The sequence below is a fragment of the Odontomachus brunneus genome, unplaced genomic scaffold (genome assembly GCF_010583005.1).
Source record: "Odontomachus brunneus isolate Ranch 3 - 2012 unplaced genomic scaffold, Obru_v1 Obru_scaffold_068, whole genome shotgun sequence".
NCBI lineage: Eukaryota > Metazoa > Arthropoda > Insecta > Hymenoptera > Formicidae > Odontomachus > Odontomachus brunneus.
The window spans coordinates 1,336,083-1,352,565 of NW_022639518.1; the positions used below are offsets into that span (position 1 = coordinate 1,336,083).

The following is a 16,483-nucleotide window of genomic DNA, read 5'->3' on the forward strand; positions in this document are numbered from 1 at the left end:
CACTTCTTACAAAAATGTACGAAAATGGCTCGATGACTGGTTTACCTCAAAAGAGCAACAGTTTTTTTGGCGTGGCATCCATAAATTATCAGACAGGTGGGAAAAATGTATAGTTAGCGATGGACAATATTTCGAATAAAATATTTTTTATCATTTTCATACAATAAACGTGTATTTTCTATACAAAAATTCCGTGTATTTTCTATACAAAAATTCCGGTTTCATATTTTACATACCTGGTGTATAAAAAATAAAACATACTTTATAATTAATATTATGTCTTCTTATTTTTGACGTTGTTTTCTTCTGTTCTGTCTCTTGATACCAGATATACAGTATATTTAAAAGAAATTAATAAATCAAATTGCAATTATAAACGCATTATTTACGTTATATTTGTTGCGATAATAGGGAGACGAATGTATAAAATGTTCACATAAATATGTAAACATGTAAAACAAACAATTTCTGCTGATGGTAGATTATTGTTGCCTCTTTTGATCGTAAAGAATTCATAGGAACGTTTGGTCCACGAGTGCAGCAATCATTATTTATGTAATGGCTTCGAAGTCAGGTAAATTAACATCAAATCATGTAAAAACCTAGTTGAGAGAAGTTTTGTTTCTGTACGTCGGGCCAAAATCCGTATTACTATTAGATTCTTGGAATGGACATTGTCCCAACATAATTGCCGAAAGTAGACCAGATATCTATTTTCTAACAATTCCGGCTGATACAACGGGAAAAATACAACCACTAGATGTGGCTTCCGCTTGTAGAAAAATTTTATCAAATATTTCTCTGATAATGTTATGTTACTCGATCATGCAATTGATCTTCATAATAGGAACAATATCTTGAAATTGCAGTCATTAACACACCATCAATTCTTGTCACTCAGGTTTCAAAATTTATTTAAATTTGCATGGTTTAAAAGTGAATATTTACAGACTAGACCGCCGGACATCGGTTGATTTTTGTTTCAAAAAAGATCCTAAAGTACAATGCGATGTTTGTGGCGAAACTGCTATAATTACTTGTTCTTGGTGCAAACGATCATTTTGCATCACACTTTTTTCCATGAGCACCACCTTTACTACGAATATGTGCCATAAGTAAAATACATTTATTTTCTGTATATGCAAATCTTCTATCGATTTTTCTTAATATTACATTAATTATATGATTTTAATATACTATAATAACATTTTAAATTGTAAACATTATACATTAAATATATGCAACTATCTATGTATTATTTTTCTACAATTCATTACATTCCCCTACTTACAGTAACGTATCTAGCTACAGTATCCATCTACTTGGATGGCGAGACGCGTATAGCATGATATTATCACGACGTTCTTCAACAATTTAATCGAGACCACCTTCTAATATTATATATGGGTCGATTTGGTATGAAATACTCTACAATTTTTGTCCTTAGAAAAACTTACAAATTTTGCAAAGATAACGAGTTGAGGGATGGGTTAAAAAATTTGACGTTTTTGAAAAAATTAAATATACCGTTGCAAAGAATGTTAAATATTGTACAACTTTTGTAAGAAACATTTTTTCATATACTTTGTATTTTAGGAAATATTTAATAAAAATGAAAAAGTCCTTTTTTTTCAAGGGGCTGTTTCAATCCCTAAACTTAACATTCAGCTGATAAAAAAAAATACGTATCGAATACTTTTTGATGCTCTACAACATATTCAAAGCGCATCAAAATCGATGAGGGACAGTTCTGTTAGTTCTCTTGTGAGTAAATTTTCTGATATAAAAATGAGAAATAAATTAAAGACCTAAATTTCATTTAAAATCAACATAAACTGACGTGTGTTGAAGATATATCATAAAAATAATTTTTTTGTACAGGGTTTCAATATTTCCAGAATTACCTAGTAATATTTCAGAATGTCCCTGCAATGTCTCCAGAATATCTCTGAGATTATCTCCAGAATATTTAACATTGCAAATGTAATATTCTGGAGACATTACTGAAATGTTTTGTGCTGTGAGTCGTGTTATTTATTCGTGAAACTCGCGCGGTTTCGATTCTGTGTCAGGCGGTCTCCCATTTTTACATCATGTTGTTCAATGCTCAACTCCAACGATTGTACGGGAACTGGTGATGCCGATGCGTTGTAACGCTAACTTAGTAGATGATCTTTACAATATATTCTTATATCGTTTAAAAAATGTTATGACATATTTGTTGCTAAATATTTGATACGATGTAACAATCACAATGCGATTAATATTCATACAATATTGTATCAGTAATCAAATTTTAACCTACAACGTACTTGCAAAAGAGAGAGAGAATATCCCTTCTTTCTCTCTCACAATATTTTGATAGAATAAAGTTATGACCAAACTTTTTTATAAGAATTTTAGTTTTACAATATCGTGATAACAATCTTTGCATATATTAAATATCACGTTTTATATACGAGAAATACCTAAAATATAATTTCACATTTGTGTATAAAAATATTGCTTAACTGAAATGTAATGCAAATATTAGACTTCTTATATAACATGTTATATTAAAGTTATGTTGCTGTTATATTGTTGGTGTAACTTAACCAGTAAATAACATAATAACATAACAGTTTTATAACATAGTTATGTCGCAATTATAAAGGAAATTAAGTAACCTCAATATTAATAACGTATAACAGCAGTTATATTACATGTTATTCCTGTGTTATATCACAATTATGTTCTGTGTTTGCTGGATAGTATTGAGTCTCAATAGTTTTTTTCCGTAAGGACAATTTGCCGTAAATTTGTGTCACCAAGCTTTAGTCAATACTTGACACCAATTTGGCAAATTGCGTCGCGCAAGCCTTGCTCAGATATCAGGTTTTGTCACCAAGTTTTGCTCGATATTTGGCATCAATTTGACGTCGCGCAAGCTTTGCTCAGGTATTAGGTTTTGTCACCAAGTTTTACTCGATATTTGGCGTGAATTTGACGTTAAACTGCGTCGCACGTCAAACTGCAACTCGCTTTTTAGCATGAATTTAACATCAAACTGCCGCACACATCTTGCTCGGTTTTTTGCATCAATTTGGCTATATATTATGTTATCAAGTTTTGTCGTATTTTTTCTGACAATCTGCAACATCGGTTCTAACACGTTTTATATAAAATTTAGTACCAATTTGTTGGCAACATTTGTAGCAAACTTTAGCAAGGTTTGTTTTCCATAGATTTGGCTATCTGGGTGTCTTTTGGATTTAGAAACGTCATAATGTTGTCTGGGACTTAACATTTTGTACTAATTTTAATTAAAGACAAGTCCATATAAAAACTAAAAATGTATTAATTAATTTATATAAAAATTAATGTATATACCCAGTAAGCAAAATTTCGTCCCAGCAACATTGCAATAACGTTACATTTAAGCTGTGCGACCTTTTCCGTGTCGTTCCAGAGACGTTTATGCAACGTTGCCATAACTAGAAATGTTCTTATATTTACTGTTCATATGGAACGTTCCATTTGCAATATTTGTGAAATGTTTGATAAACATACATAAAACGATACTGAAAAACATAAAGTTTACACAACGTTTTACGTGTAACGTTTGCGAAACATTTGCAAAATATATATAAAACGTTACTGAAAAGTTCATTCACAACGTTCAATTTTTAACGTTTGTAACACATTTGGTAAACTTATGTAAAACGTTATTGTAAAGTTGATGCACAACGTTCCACAAGTAACGTTTTTGAAATGTTTGCTAAACATACAATCAGGTTATTCCCAAACAGCACAAAATATTTATAAATAATATCATTTTATCTATAATTTCTTTTAATTTTCCACTTTATTGTTTCACGCGCTACTTAATTCAATTTAAATTGTACTTCGAAAATTTGCTTACCATGCTGGGATTCGAACCTGAGACTTCTGTTTCTTGAGTCGTTCACCTTCGCCATCTACTGCGCCACTGTCAGTTTTATTGAGAGACGTTTTATATTGTATACATATGGTATATTTATGTACGAAAATAAATTATTTATTTAATAGAAGAGAATAGATTCTTTTAAATGTAAAAACTATGTTTAAAAAGCATGTAAAAAGTATATTTAAAAAATATTTACTTGTTTTAAAAGTAAGTAAAATTCAAATAAATCACTTTGCAAATTTAAATAAATTATTTTCTGATAATAAAAGAAACTTTAATTTGAAACACAAAAAAGATGCTTTTATATAATATATGCTTTTATATAATATATGCTTTTATATAATATATGCTTTTATATAATATATGCTTTTATATAATATATGCTTTTATATAATATATGCTTTTATATAATATATGCTTTTATATAATATATGCTTTTATATAATATATGCTTTTATATAATATATGCTTTTATATAATATATGCTTTTATATAATATATGCTTTTATATAATATATGCTTTTATATAATATATGCTTTTATATAATATATGCTTTTATATAATATATGCTTTTATATAATATATGCTTTTATATAATATATGCTTTTATATAATATATGCTTTTATATAATATATGCTTTTATATAATATATGCTTTTATATAATATATGCTTTTATATAATATATGCTTTTATATAATATATGCTTTTATATAATATATGCTTTTATATAATATATGCTTTTATATAATATATGCTTTTATATAATATATGCTTTTATATAATATATGCTTTTATATAATATATGCTTTTATATAATATATGCTTTTATATAATATATGCTTTTATATAATATATGCTTTTATATAATATATGCTTTTATATAATATATGCTTTTATATAATATTAGAAAATAATTTATTTAAAAATTTATAAAATAATTTACTTATAGTGAGATTTGAAACGGCACATAAGGAGCAAGCACGGATGCCTAGTGCTATTAAATACTAATATTACTTTTTAATATTAATATTGTTACACTCACGCACTAGTTTTCTAAATGTGCGCACTCACTGGAAAATAAAAGGAACACGTATTTAAGAAGAACGTAAAACTTTAATAGTCAACACAACGATTCAGAAATATTCCGATATGACATATCAATCGTCACCGAGACTCTCTGACGTAACCAATTTACACACAACAACAACTGTTTTTCTCGTAACCATAGGACATTAGCTGTCAAACAAAATTCATTCCACTGCCGCTCAGCGGAGACGAAGCATCCAGTGTCACGAACGTAATACTGTCCCTCCTTTTTCAAAATTGTCGTTCCGACAATTATTCATGGAATCTTCCATCTTCTTTCTCAAGAATTTCATGTTTCTTGTCCTACCCTGAGCTGCTGCTGCAGGTTACCAGACTTCATGATTTCTTTTTTCAAAAGAAGAATTGATTCTAAAACATCGGGGCTGCTTCCAGGAAAAGATATCATCAATTTGACTTAATGTTGAGTCTTCCTATGTCACAACGTCCCTCCTCTGGTCTTCGGACAAGGGGGGGAAATTTTTTGTGGACCCAACGCTCTCAATAGAGAACAACCCAAGTCCCCACCTTGGTATTCACCCTGATTAAACATCAGCCCCGTGGAAAAACCACGGAGAAGATGGTCTTCTTTTCTTTACTTTTCCATTTCAACTTCTAAAGTACCATTCCTTTGAAGACGAGTCAATAAAACAATAAAATGTAGAACGCAAAATTTCTGTTTCTTTCAAACAAAAAAATATAGATTTTCGATATTTTCTTAATTAATTCCGTCTTTCACAAAAGGAAGCTAATCTATCTGCATGAACTATCTTATTCCGATGTCTGACCGATTTACGAATGCAATAAACAACATCACTTAATTTCTTAATAACCTCATAAGGTTATTAAGAATCCCTCCCAATGACACTGCAATTTAGGAGCTTTACCTAACTTTCTACGTGGATTATAAACCCATACTTTACTACCGTCTTCAAAATGCACTTCCCTTGTTTTCCTGTCATAACGAGCCTTTTATCTAATCGACTTGCTATTCAAATTCAAGCGAACCTCCTCATGAATTTCTCGCAGCTCCGACATCGCTTTCTCCAACATTTTCTTCAATGTCTCTTATGTCACCGCTGCCACTGGGGCCGGTGTCAATTGCCTAAACCGCTTCCTCGAAGGAGCTCCCGATTCACCCGACTCACTACTCATATTCTTTCACTTTTTTTTTTCACAGATTTCACAAGAAAATTCACACACGTCGTTAAATCCCGGCTGAGCCCCCAAATTGTTACACTCACGCACTAGTTTTCTAAATGTGCGTACTTACTGGAAAATAAAAGGAACACGTATTTAAGAAGAACGTAAAACTTTAATAGTCAACACAACGATTCAGAAATATTCCGGTATGACATATCAATCGTCACCGAGACTTTCTGACGTAACCAATTCACACACAACAACTGTTTTCCTCGTAACCATAGGACATTAGCTATCAAACAAAATTCATTCCACTGCCGCTCGGCGGAGACGAAGCATCCAGTGTCACAAACGTAACAATATGATTGTGGGAGGATGAAATTGTCGATAAAGAGGTCGATCTCGTAAGAGATGTTATTATACGACGATATAGATGTTATTATGTGCCGTTTCAAATCTCATTGTTAGTTAATCTATTCGTGGAGCTTTCTATTATTTCGGTTTATCTTAAGCATTGGCAGGAAGAATATGCTATCTCTCTCTCGTATGATAACATCTCTTACGAGATCGACTCTTTCGTTCTTTCTCTCTCAACTCACATCTTAGAGAATTTATAAACATTATGTTGCGAGATTACTGTCGAAGCCTCGGTGGCCGAATGGAAAGGCGTCCCGCCCGGAAAGTGGGGAGGTTCCAGGTTCGAGTCCTGATGGAGGCAGTTTTTTCGCAACATATATAATGAATCTATTTGAGTCATCGGTTTAATGGGGTTTGGGATTTTAATAAAAAAATATATATATAAAAATTGGGACTCAAGGATCGGTCTAAGTAAGGAAGGTTGATTCTCCGCGTACGATAATCGAAGAAAAAAATTTCGATACGTGCGTTTAACATACTGGACAATTTTATCCTTCCACAATCATATTAATATTAAAAAATAATATTAGTATTTAATAGCACTAAGACATCCGTGCTTGCTCCTTATGTGCCGTTTCAAATCTTACTGTTAATTAATCTATTCGAGGAGCTTTCTATTATTTCGGTTTAATTTATTTATATTTCATTACTTTTAAATTTACTTGTATTTCATTTACTTTTAAAACAAGCAAATATTTATTTAAACACATATTTAGTTTTTACACTTTAAAAAAATAATTTTCTTCTTGTAAAGAAATTATCTGCTTATTCTTATATATATTTTTAAAAAATCAAAGAAATCATTTTTTATCTAGAATTTCATAATTTTACAGCTTATCTATAAATAAAAAATATTACTTTATATTTGTTACATGTTTTCTAAAATCTAGCAAATATTTTTTTAAGTTATATATTTGGGAGGATCCCGTTTGCCTACAAATTAATTGCCTACAGCATCGATTGCTGACATTCAACTTATCCATATTTCATTTGTACACAAAAATTATTGCCTACAGAACAATTACCTACAAGTTGTATTACGCACAAATAAAAAATTAAAAGCTGAACGCTCGTTTGCACACGACATTTGCGCACAAATCACATTGCACACATAATATTATTGCCATGCTCTATTGCGCACAAATAAAAATTAAGAGACGAATGCACGTTTGCGCACAAAAATTATTACCTACAGTAAGATTGCTTATAAGTTCTATTGTGCACAAATAAAAAATTAAGAGACCGACGTACGTTTGCACACACCAAACTATTGCGCACAAGCCACATTGCACACATAATATTATTGCCTACAGTACGTTTACCAACAAACTCTATTGTGCACAAATAAAAATTAAGAGACGAATGCACGTTTGCGCACAAAAATTATTACCTACAGTAAGATTGCTTATAAGTTCTATTGTGCACAAATAAAAAATTAAGAGACCGACGTACGTTTGCACACACCAAACTATTGCGCACAAGCCACATTGCACACATAATATTATTGCCTACAGTACGTTTACCAACAAACTCTATTGTGCACAAATAAAAATTAAGAGACGAATGCACGTTTGCGCACAAAAATTATTACCTACAGTAAGATTGCTTATAAGTTCTATTGTGCACAAATAAAAAATTAAGAGACCGACGTACGTTTGCACACACCAAACTATTGCGCACAAGCCACATTGCACACATAATATTATTGCCTACAGTACGTTTACCAACAAACTCTATTGTGCACAAATAAAAATTAAAAGATAAACGTACGTTTGCACACAAAAATAATTGCTTACAGTACGATTGCCTACAAGCTCTATTACGCACAAATAAAAAATTAAAAGCCGAACGCTCGTTTGCACACATAATATGGTAATTATTTAGTTTAGCCGCAACACCTCCGGTTTCGATGAAAATAGGCTCAATCGACCTGTTTTTACATGCCAAACAACTTTTTCCTCTGACAAAATCGTCGCTCTCTACTACGAAGCGAGATATTAATAGACAAAGTTAAGGGCGCGTTAGGTTAGAAAATCTGTCATACCATCTATCTCTGGCTATGTGACTGGGGGGCTTCGCCCCCCAGAGCCCCCGTATCATGGAGGGTGGGGGCTATAGTCTTTTGTGCTTAAGCTAAAGAGTGAATTTCCCACAAAAGACTGTAGCTCTCACCCCACCGTGATACGGGGGGTCTGGGGGGCGAAACCTCCCAGTTACATAGCTAGAGATAGATGGTATAATGGGATAATTACCAATTTTTTAATCAACGATTGTAACAAATTAATAGACTTTTTAATATCACACGGTGTTTTAGCATATGTCCATGTGACAGATTTTCTAACCCTATCAATGTATCATTTTAAATATTAATATCTCGCTTCGCAATAGAGAGCGACGATTGAAATGATATATATGTACTAAAAAATATATAATGATATATATGTACTAAAATATAAACGAGCGTTCGGCTTTTAATTTTTTACTTGTGCGTAATAGAGCTAGGTAATCGTACTAATGGCAATAATTTTTGTATACAAACGTACGTTCGCCTCTTAATTTTTATTTGTGCGCGATAGAACTTGTTGGCAAACGTACTGTAGGCAATAATATTATGTGCGCAATGTGGCTTGTGAGCAATAGTTTGGTGTGTGCAAACGTACGTCCGTCTCTTAATTTTTCATTTGTGCACAATAGAACTTGTAAGAAATCTTACTGTAGGCAATAATTTTTGTGCGCAAACGTGCATTCGTATCTTAATTTTTATTTGTGCGCAATAGAGCATGTAGGCAATCATACTGTAGGCAATAATATTATGTGTGCAATGTGATTCGTGCGCAAATGTCGTGTGTGCAAACGAGCGTTTGGCTTTTAATTTTTTATTTGTGCGTAATACAAGTTGTAGGTAATTGTTCTGTAGGCAATAATTTTTGTGTGCAAATGAAATGTAGATAAGTTTGACGTCAACAATCGATACTATAGGCAATTAATTTGTAGGCAATCGGGACCCTCCCATATATTTAACAAAATATATTTCTTTAATTTAAAAAATTCTTTCAATGTACATTAGCAATTTACATTTCGATTTTCTTATTTTTCCATTAACTTAATAGTTATGAATAATTACAATTATTTCTTTCATGTATAATATTTGTAAATAGAAATATTTACAAAATATTACTACAAATATTTATTTTTCTTTATTATAGATATTGTGTAAAATATTTAATCTACATTTTAATAATATTTTGAATAAAGATTTTGATTGCTTGAAAGGTACCTTTATGTACCTTTTTTCCTTTATGTGTGTACCTAAAATATTTATAAAATATTTATATAATATTTTTAAAAAATAATTTTACAAATATCTTTATCATAAATATTTTGTGCTGTCTGGGCTAGATACCTTTCAATTGTTAGCGTGAAACGTTATATAGTGTGTCTCAGAACAATTTACGAAGCTCTCGTGAGAACGTAGAGTGGGTTAAATAAATGTAAAAGTTCTATACCGTTTTGCGATATTCTTAATAATAACTTAGAAATTAATTACGAAAGATTAAGAAAAAGTGTGTGCTGAATGGTAGAGGACGGACCACTCGAGTCACAGCGCAGCCCAGTAATAAAACGCGCGGATGTCGCGCGTGGCGATTGGAAGACAATGCACTACTGGCTATACTTATATCGCTGCGCTCCTACGCCTTGCCGCACCGCGCTGTGGCGACATGTAGGAGCACAGCGGCATAAGTATAAGTAGTACCCTACTGAAAAATTTCTGTTGAGGTAACAATAGAATTCCCAATTCAATACTCAGTTGAATTCTTAATTGAATTCTCAAATGCGATTTCCGCAAAAATTCGCATGTATGATCCCAATTGAGATATTTGTATTTGATGGAAATAATTTATTGAAAATAAAATGAACTTTTGCTCAAATGCTTTTAAAAAGCATTCACAATTTTGACACAATTTCATTAAAATTTCATTATAATTTTATTAATATTTCAATAATATTTCATTAAAAATGTAGAAAAATTTAGTGAAAAATCATTATTAATTAAAATAGATTGAGAAAAGTATAATGAAGTATTATTTTGTCTAAATAATAAAAAAAAAACTGTAAATTTTATATTTTGTATTGTTTTATTTATTCGTAAGATTCGCGTGGGTTCGATCCCGTGTCACACGGTCACCCATCTTTAGATAACTATGTTCTGTTCAATGTCTAACCTCAACGGGAACTGGTGATGGCAATGCGCTGTAATGATGTCGTGGTGAATTGTATTTACAATATATTCTTATAGCGTTTAAAAATATAATGACATATTTGTCGGTAAATGTTTCAAAGGACGTAACAACAATCACAATGCGATTAATATTGATACAATGTTATATAACTCATCAAACTTTAACATACAACGTGCTCGCAAAAGTGAGAGAATATTCCTTCTTTCTCTCTCTTTTGCGAGCACGTTGTATGTTAAAGTTTGATGAGTTATATAACATTGTATCAATATTAATCGCATTGTGTTGTTACGTCCTTTGAAACATTTACCGACAAATATATCATTACATTTTTTAACGTTGTGAGAGTATATTGTAAATATAATCTACCATGATATCGTTATAGCGCATTGGCATTACTAGTTCCAGTACGATCGTTGAGGTTAGGCATAGTTGAACAGCACATAGTCATCTAAAGATGGTTGACCGTATGACACGGGATCGAACCCACACGAATCTTACGAATAAATGATACGAATAAACGACACAAAATATAAAATTACAGTTTTTTTTTAATTATTTAGACAAAATAATACTTCATTATACTTTTCTCAATCTATTTTAATTAATAATGATCTAATTAATAATGATTTTTCACTGAATTTTAATGAAATACTATTAATGGTATTATCGAAATATTAATGAAATTATAATGAAATTTTAATGAAATTGGGTTAAAATTGTGAATGCTTTTCAAAAGTTTTTCAGCAAAAATTCATTATATTTTCAATAAATTATTTCCATCAGATACAAATATCTCAATTGAGATCTTACATGCAAATTTTTGCAGAAATGGCATTTAAGAATTCAATTGAGAATTCAACTGAGAATTGAATTAGGAATTCTCAACAGAATGTTATCTCAACAGAAATTTTTCAGTAGGGTAGTGCATTGTCTTCCAATTGCCATACGCGACATCCGCGCGCTTTATTACTGGGCTGTACTGTAACTCAAGCGGTCTTCTACCATTCAGCACACACTTTTCCTTAATCTTTCGTAATTAATTTCTCGGTTATTATTAAGAATATCGTAAAATGGTATAGGACTTTCATATTTATTTTGAACCGCTCTACCGTCTCACGAGAGCTTCATAGATTGTTCTGAGATACCCTGTATATGTAACACTTGTACGACGTTATGCAATGACCGTTTCAGTAATATCAGATATGTAACGTTATTAAAACGTTTCTCAATGCTCCAAAATGAAAGTTTTACATGACAAGTATAAATAACGTTATATAATTAATGTCTTCTAAACGTTTCGTATATAACGTTCAGCTAACATTTTGAAATATTACTAATGACACGTTACAAATGAAATGGGCTCCAAACATGTTTAATATGAATGAAACATTACAAATAGTCTTTTTAAATATCGAAATGTAATGTTCTCGCGACGTTCCGTTGACGTTAGAAATAAAACGTTTTACCAAAACTTTTATGCGACATTGCATTAACATTCATTATGAAACGTTTTATATCAGATATATTCTTCTCGAATGTAACGTCGCCTGAAAGTTTTATGTTTAATGGGTATTAATAATCATGCATATAAATAAATATAACGTATATAATGCATATAATTAATAATTAATAATGCATATAAAAACTATAAATTAATTAATTTTCTAATCCAATAAAAATTCTACAATTAAAGTGTTTTTGATTACAGGTTATCACTGAAGTGGTGAGTTTTGTTGGAGTGGATATTAATACAGCTTCAAAATGTCTTCTGCAAAGAGTGGCTGGTCTTACAAATTCTAAAGCAGCGAATATCATAGAGCGGAGAATTAAACATGGTGCATTCAAAAATAGAGCACAGTTGTTAAATGTAAAAGGCATTGGTAGTAAAACGTTTGAGCAGTGTGCAGGATTTATAAGAATTTTGCCAGAAACGGTATTAATTAATCAAAAAACAGTAACAGAAAAAAAATCGAAGAATTCGCAAGACAGTTTTAATCTGTTAGATCAAACGTGGATTCATCCAGAATCGTACGCAGTAGCAAATAAACTTCTGAAACATTGCCAATGCGATTTGAATGATCTTGGTACTTCAACATTTATCGAGAGAATAAATTTATACGCGAAAGATAGATACTCGGAATTAGCTGTACAATTTAATACCAACAAAGCTACAATAGAAATTATAGTTAAAGGTCTAACTGTGAAAAAGAATGAAGATATACGATCAATATTGAATCATCCATTATTCTGTGACAATATGCAAAGTATCGATGATTTAAATATTGGTACTATATTAAATGGTGTTGTCCGAAATGTTACGCACTTTGGTGTATTTGTAGATGTGGGAGTCGGTACAAATGGATTGATACACGTTAAGTATTTAAAAAGTCAGATTTTGTGTGTCGGACAACGTATAACAGTAAAAGTATTATCCGTTCAACCAGATTGTAACAGAATAAGCCTTGAACTAATAAAAATATTATAGAAAATAAATATAATAAATTAACCCCTCAGTTAACAATGATGTATTAATGACGCTTCCAAGACGTTGTTAAAAACATTATTAATACATCGCTGTATTTACTGGATTCTTTCTTAATCATTTTATATTATGATCGAAATTGTTAAGCCTAGATTGTTCAATATTAGTCATTTCAACCTACACCTGTTACTTGGCAATAATAAACTAAATACTGACAATAAGTATTGACAATCTAGAGTTAAACTAAGTAAAATTAATGTCTGATATTATATTTTATTGTTAATTAAAAAACAAAATATATTCAGTTGCATTATAAATTACTTTTAACGTAGATGTCCGTTTTTATTTTGCATATCGCATACACTCACACATATTTAAGTAAAATATGCACAATACAGAAAAAAGAAATATGAGAATTTTAAAAGAAAGATGAAATTTTCAAAGAAAGATGAAGTTGAGATATATATATAGATATATATATATATATATATATATATATATATATATATATATATATATATATAGAGAGAGAGAGAGAGAGAGAGAGAGAGAGAGAGAGAGAGAAATGTACTATTATGTATCCAACATAAACCTCTTAGCGATATATAATGTAACATTTTTGGACATTTGATATGTAATTGATATTTTTATGCGTAAAAATAATGCTATTATACAAATTATGCGAATTTGTGAATAGATATATTTCACATGCTCATTTTTATGTGTAGTATAAATAGTAGATTAGATGTGTAGTATATTGACGTGTGCATCGATTGAACTTGCGTTAGTAATAGAAGTAAATTATATATTACATTAGAAAACACATTCCGCAATGCTTAGCCTTGCTTAAAATATACATAGTAAACGACACCCTGTTAAAAATACATACAAAACAAATATTTTATATAAGATTTCGCAGAAATTGTAATCAAGATAAATTTGAATCAAGGTGATGATTGATTTATATTTATACTCAGACTGAATCTAAGGTAATCTTATCGTTTTGTATACATTATTTTAAACAGAATAGGAATATTTTCATTTTAAGATTATTCATGATTTTAGATTCGCTATATATGTATATGTATATACACGGTGTCTGATTCGTACCATATCAGAGCTAATATACCAGGTGTATACCAATGCGGATTTTCCTAACAGATGGTGTCACACATACGTTCTTACGCGTGGTGATTTGACATATATAGTATTTTGTTTGGCTATTCCTAACCTACAAAACTATACATGTGGAAAATTGTGAGAGTGTAAAAATCTTTTTCTGTTTTAAAAATGTCGAATTTCGTACCAAAAAAAGATCATTTGCGGGAGGTTTTGATTCATTACTTCATTTTGAAGAAAACTGCTGCTCAAACTTATCGAATACTTGTAGAAGCTTACGGCGAACATGCACCATCTTAAGACATTTGTGAACGTTGGTTCAATCGATTCAAAACTGGTGATTTTGATGTGAAAGACAAGGCTAAGGGAAAACCACCGAAAAAATTTTAAGATGCAGTGTTGCAAGCATTGTTGGACGAAGACTTCACTCAAACTCAATCACAATTGGCGGAAGTATTAAATGTGACTCAAAACAGTGTTAGCGAGCGTTTGCACGCGATGGGAAAGATTCAAAAAAAAAGAAAATGGATACCATACGATTTGACTTTGAAAGACAGATGAAGAATCAAAAAGTCACCAGCGAACTCCTGCTGAAAAGACATCAAGAGTTTTCTGTATCGAATCGTCACAGGTGATGAAAAATGGATATATTTCGAGAATCCCAAACGAAGAAAATCATGGGTTGATCCAGGTCAACCATCAACATCGACTGCAAGACCAAATCGCTTCGGAAAGAAGACAATGCTCTGTGTTTGGTGGGATCAAAAGGGTGTTGTTTATTATGAACTTCTCAAATCTGGTGAAACGGTTAATGCTGCTCGCTACCGACAACAAATGATCAATTTGAACCATGCATTGATCACAAAACGTCCAGAATGGGCCCTGTTTCGAACAGCTCTAGATGGTGCGCGGCTAGTTCGTATGCCGTCGAATTATCGTCGACTACTACCTTGAATGCGCGAGTGTAGCTCGTGCTCTCCTATTCAGGAACCTCGTAAGATGGTGTGAGGAAAGTACGATAATGCTCTTGTGTTTAAGAGCACGGCGTGACCCGGAGTAGGGCACGCGTGGGGTTGTCCGGCGCCTCCGCGCTGGAAGGAATCCCCCTTTCGGAGGATAACAATCACTTGAAGTATTGAGACACTTATCCGTCTTCCTTGTGAGTGTCGGAGTCAAGTCCGAATAAGATTCAGCTCAGGTTGGCGAGGGAGCAACAGAGACTGAATCTGCGATGGTAGATTGGCGAACGTTGCTCACCTGAACAGTCGCGCACGCGGCGAATGCTATGTCTCGTCGTGAAAGCCTATTCGCGAATGTAACTCTGAATCGCGTACGCGGCCGAGTCGTAGTCTGACGTTGACGTACATGTAACCGTAGATGTGCATTGATAGTACTGCGTGCGTGACGAATGCTAAGTCTCGTCGAGACGAGAAGCGAATATTCCTCGCGTATAGAGTCGCGGATGCGACGACGTAGGAGTCTTGAGTAAGCTTAGGCCAGCGATCGTGTGTCGCGAGAGCGCTGTGCCCCTGGCAGGGAAGTGATAGCGAGCGTGTCTCGCGTGAGAGTTGCGGCCCTGGCAGCGTAGCAATAGCGAGTGTGCCTCGCGTGAGAGCTGCGGCCCTGGCCGCGAAGCAATAGCGAGCTTGGCTCGCGTGAGAGATGAACGATGACTCGCGCGGAGTCGTGACCGTACTAAGCTCTGTCGGCGCTGATACCCGGTATATGCAATACGGGAGATGTCGCGAAGAGAGATGTCCACCACGGTGGAGGCGTCAAGATAATCCAAAGTGGTCGCACGAAGCCTTCTCTCAATCCTCGATCGTATTGAGAAGGTGGAGATCCGTGGAGTTACCATACACTTCGTAACACAAATGCCAACGTGTCCTCGGACTCTAGAGGCAATAGCCCAACGTGCAAACGCACTCTAACCCTTTAGAGTGCGTTTGCACGTTGGGCTATTGCCTCTAGAGTCCGAGGACACGTTGGCATTTGTGTTACGAAGTGTATGGTAACTCCACGGATCTCCACCTTCTCAATACGATCGAGGATTGAGAGAAGGCTTCGTGC

The 16,483-nt window shown here is 32.7% G+C and overlaps 1 protein-coding gene across 5 annotated transcripts in view; it reads left to right on the top strand.

The window, feature by feature from the left end:
- The window catches only part of LOC116846735 (S1 RNA-binding domain-containing protein 1), a 117,291-nt gene extending 103,677 nt beyond the window's left edge, over nt 1-13,614 (top strand). For all 5 annotated transcript variants that reach the window (XM_032820959.1, XM_032820957.1, XM_032820960.1 and 2 more), the window contains one exon: nt 12,521-13,614. In XM_032820959.1, the coding sequence (XP_032676850.1) occupies nt 12,521-13,297 (777 nt within the window). In that variant the 3' untranslated portion in view covers nt 13,298-13,614. The remainder of the gene's footprint in view (nt 1-12,520) is intronic.
- The last annotated feature ends 2,869 nt before the right edge of the window (nt 13,615-16,483 follow it).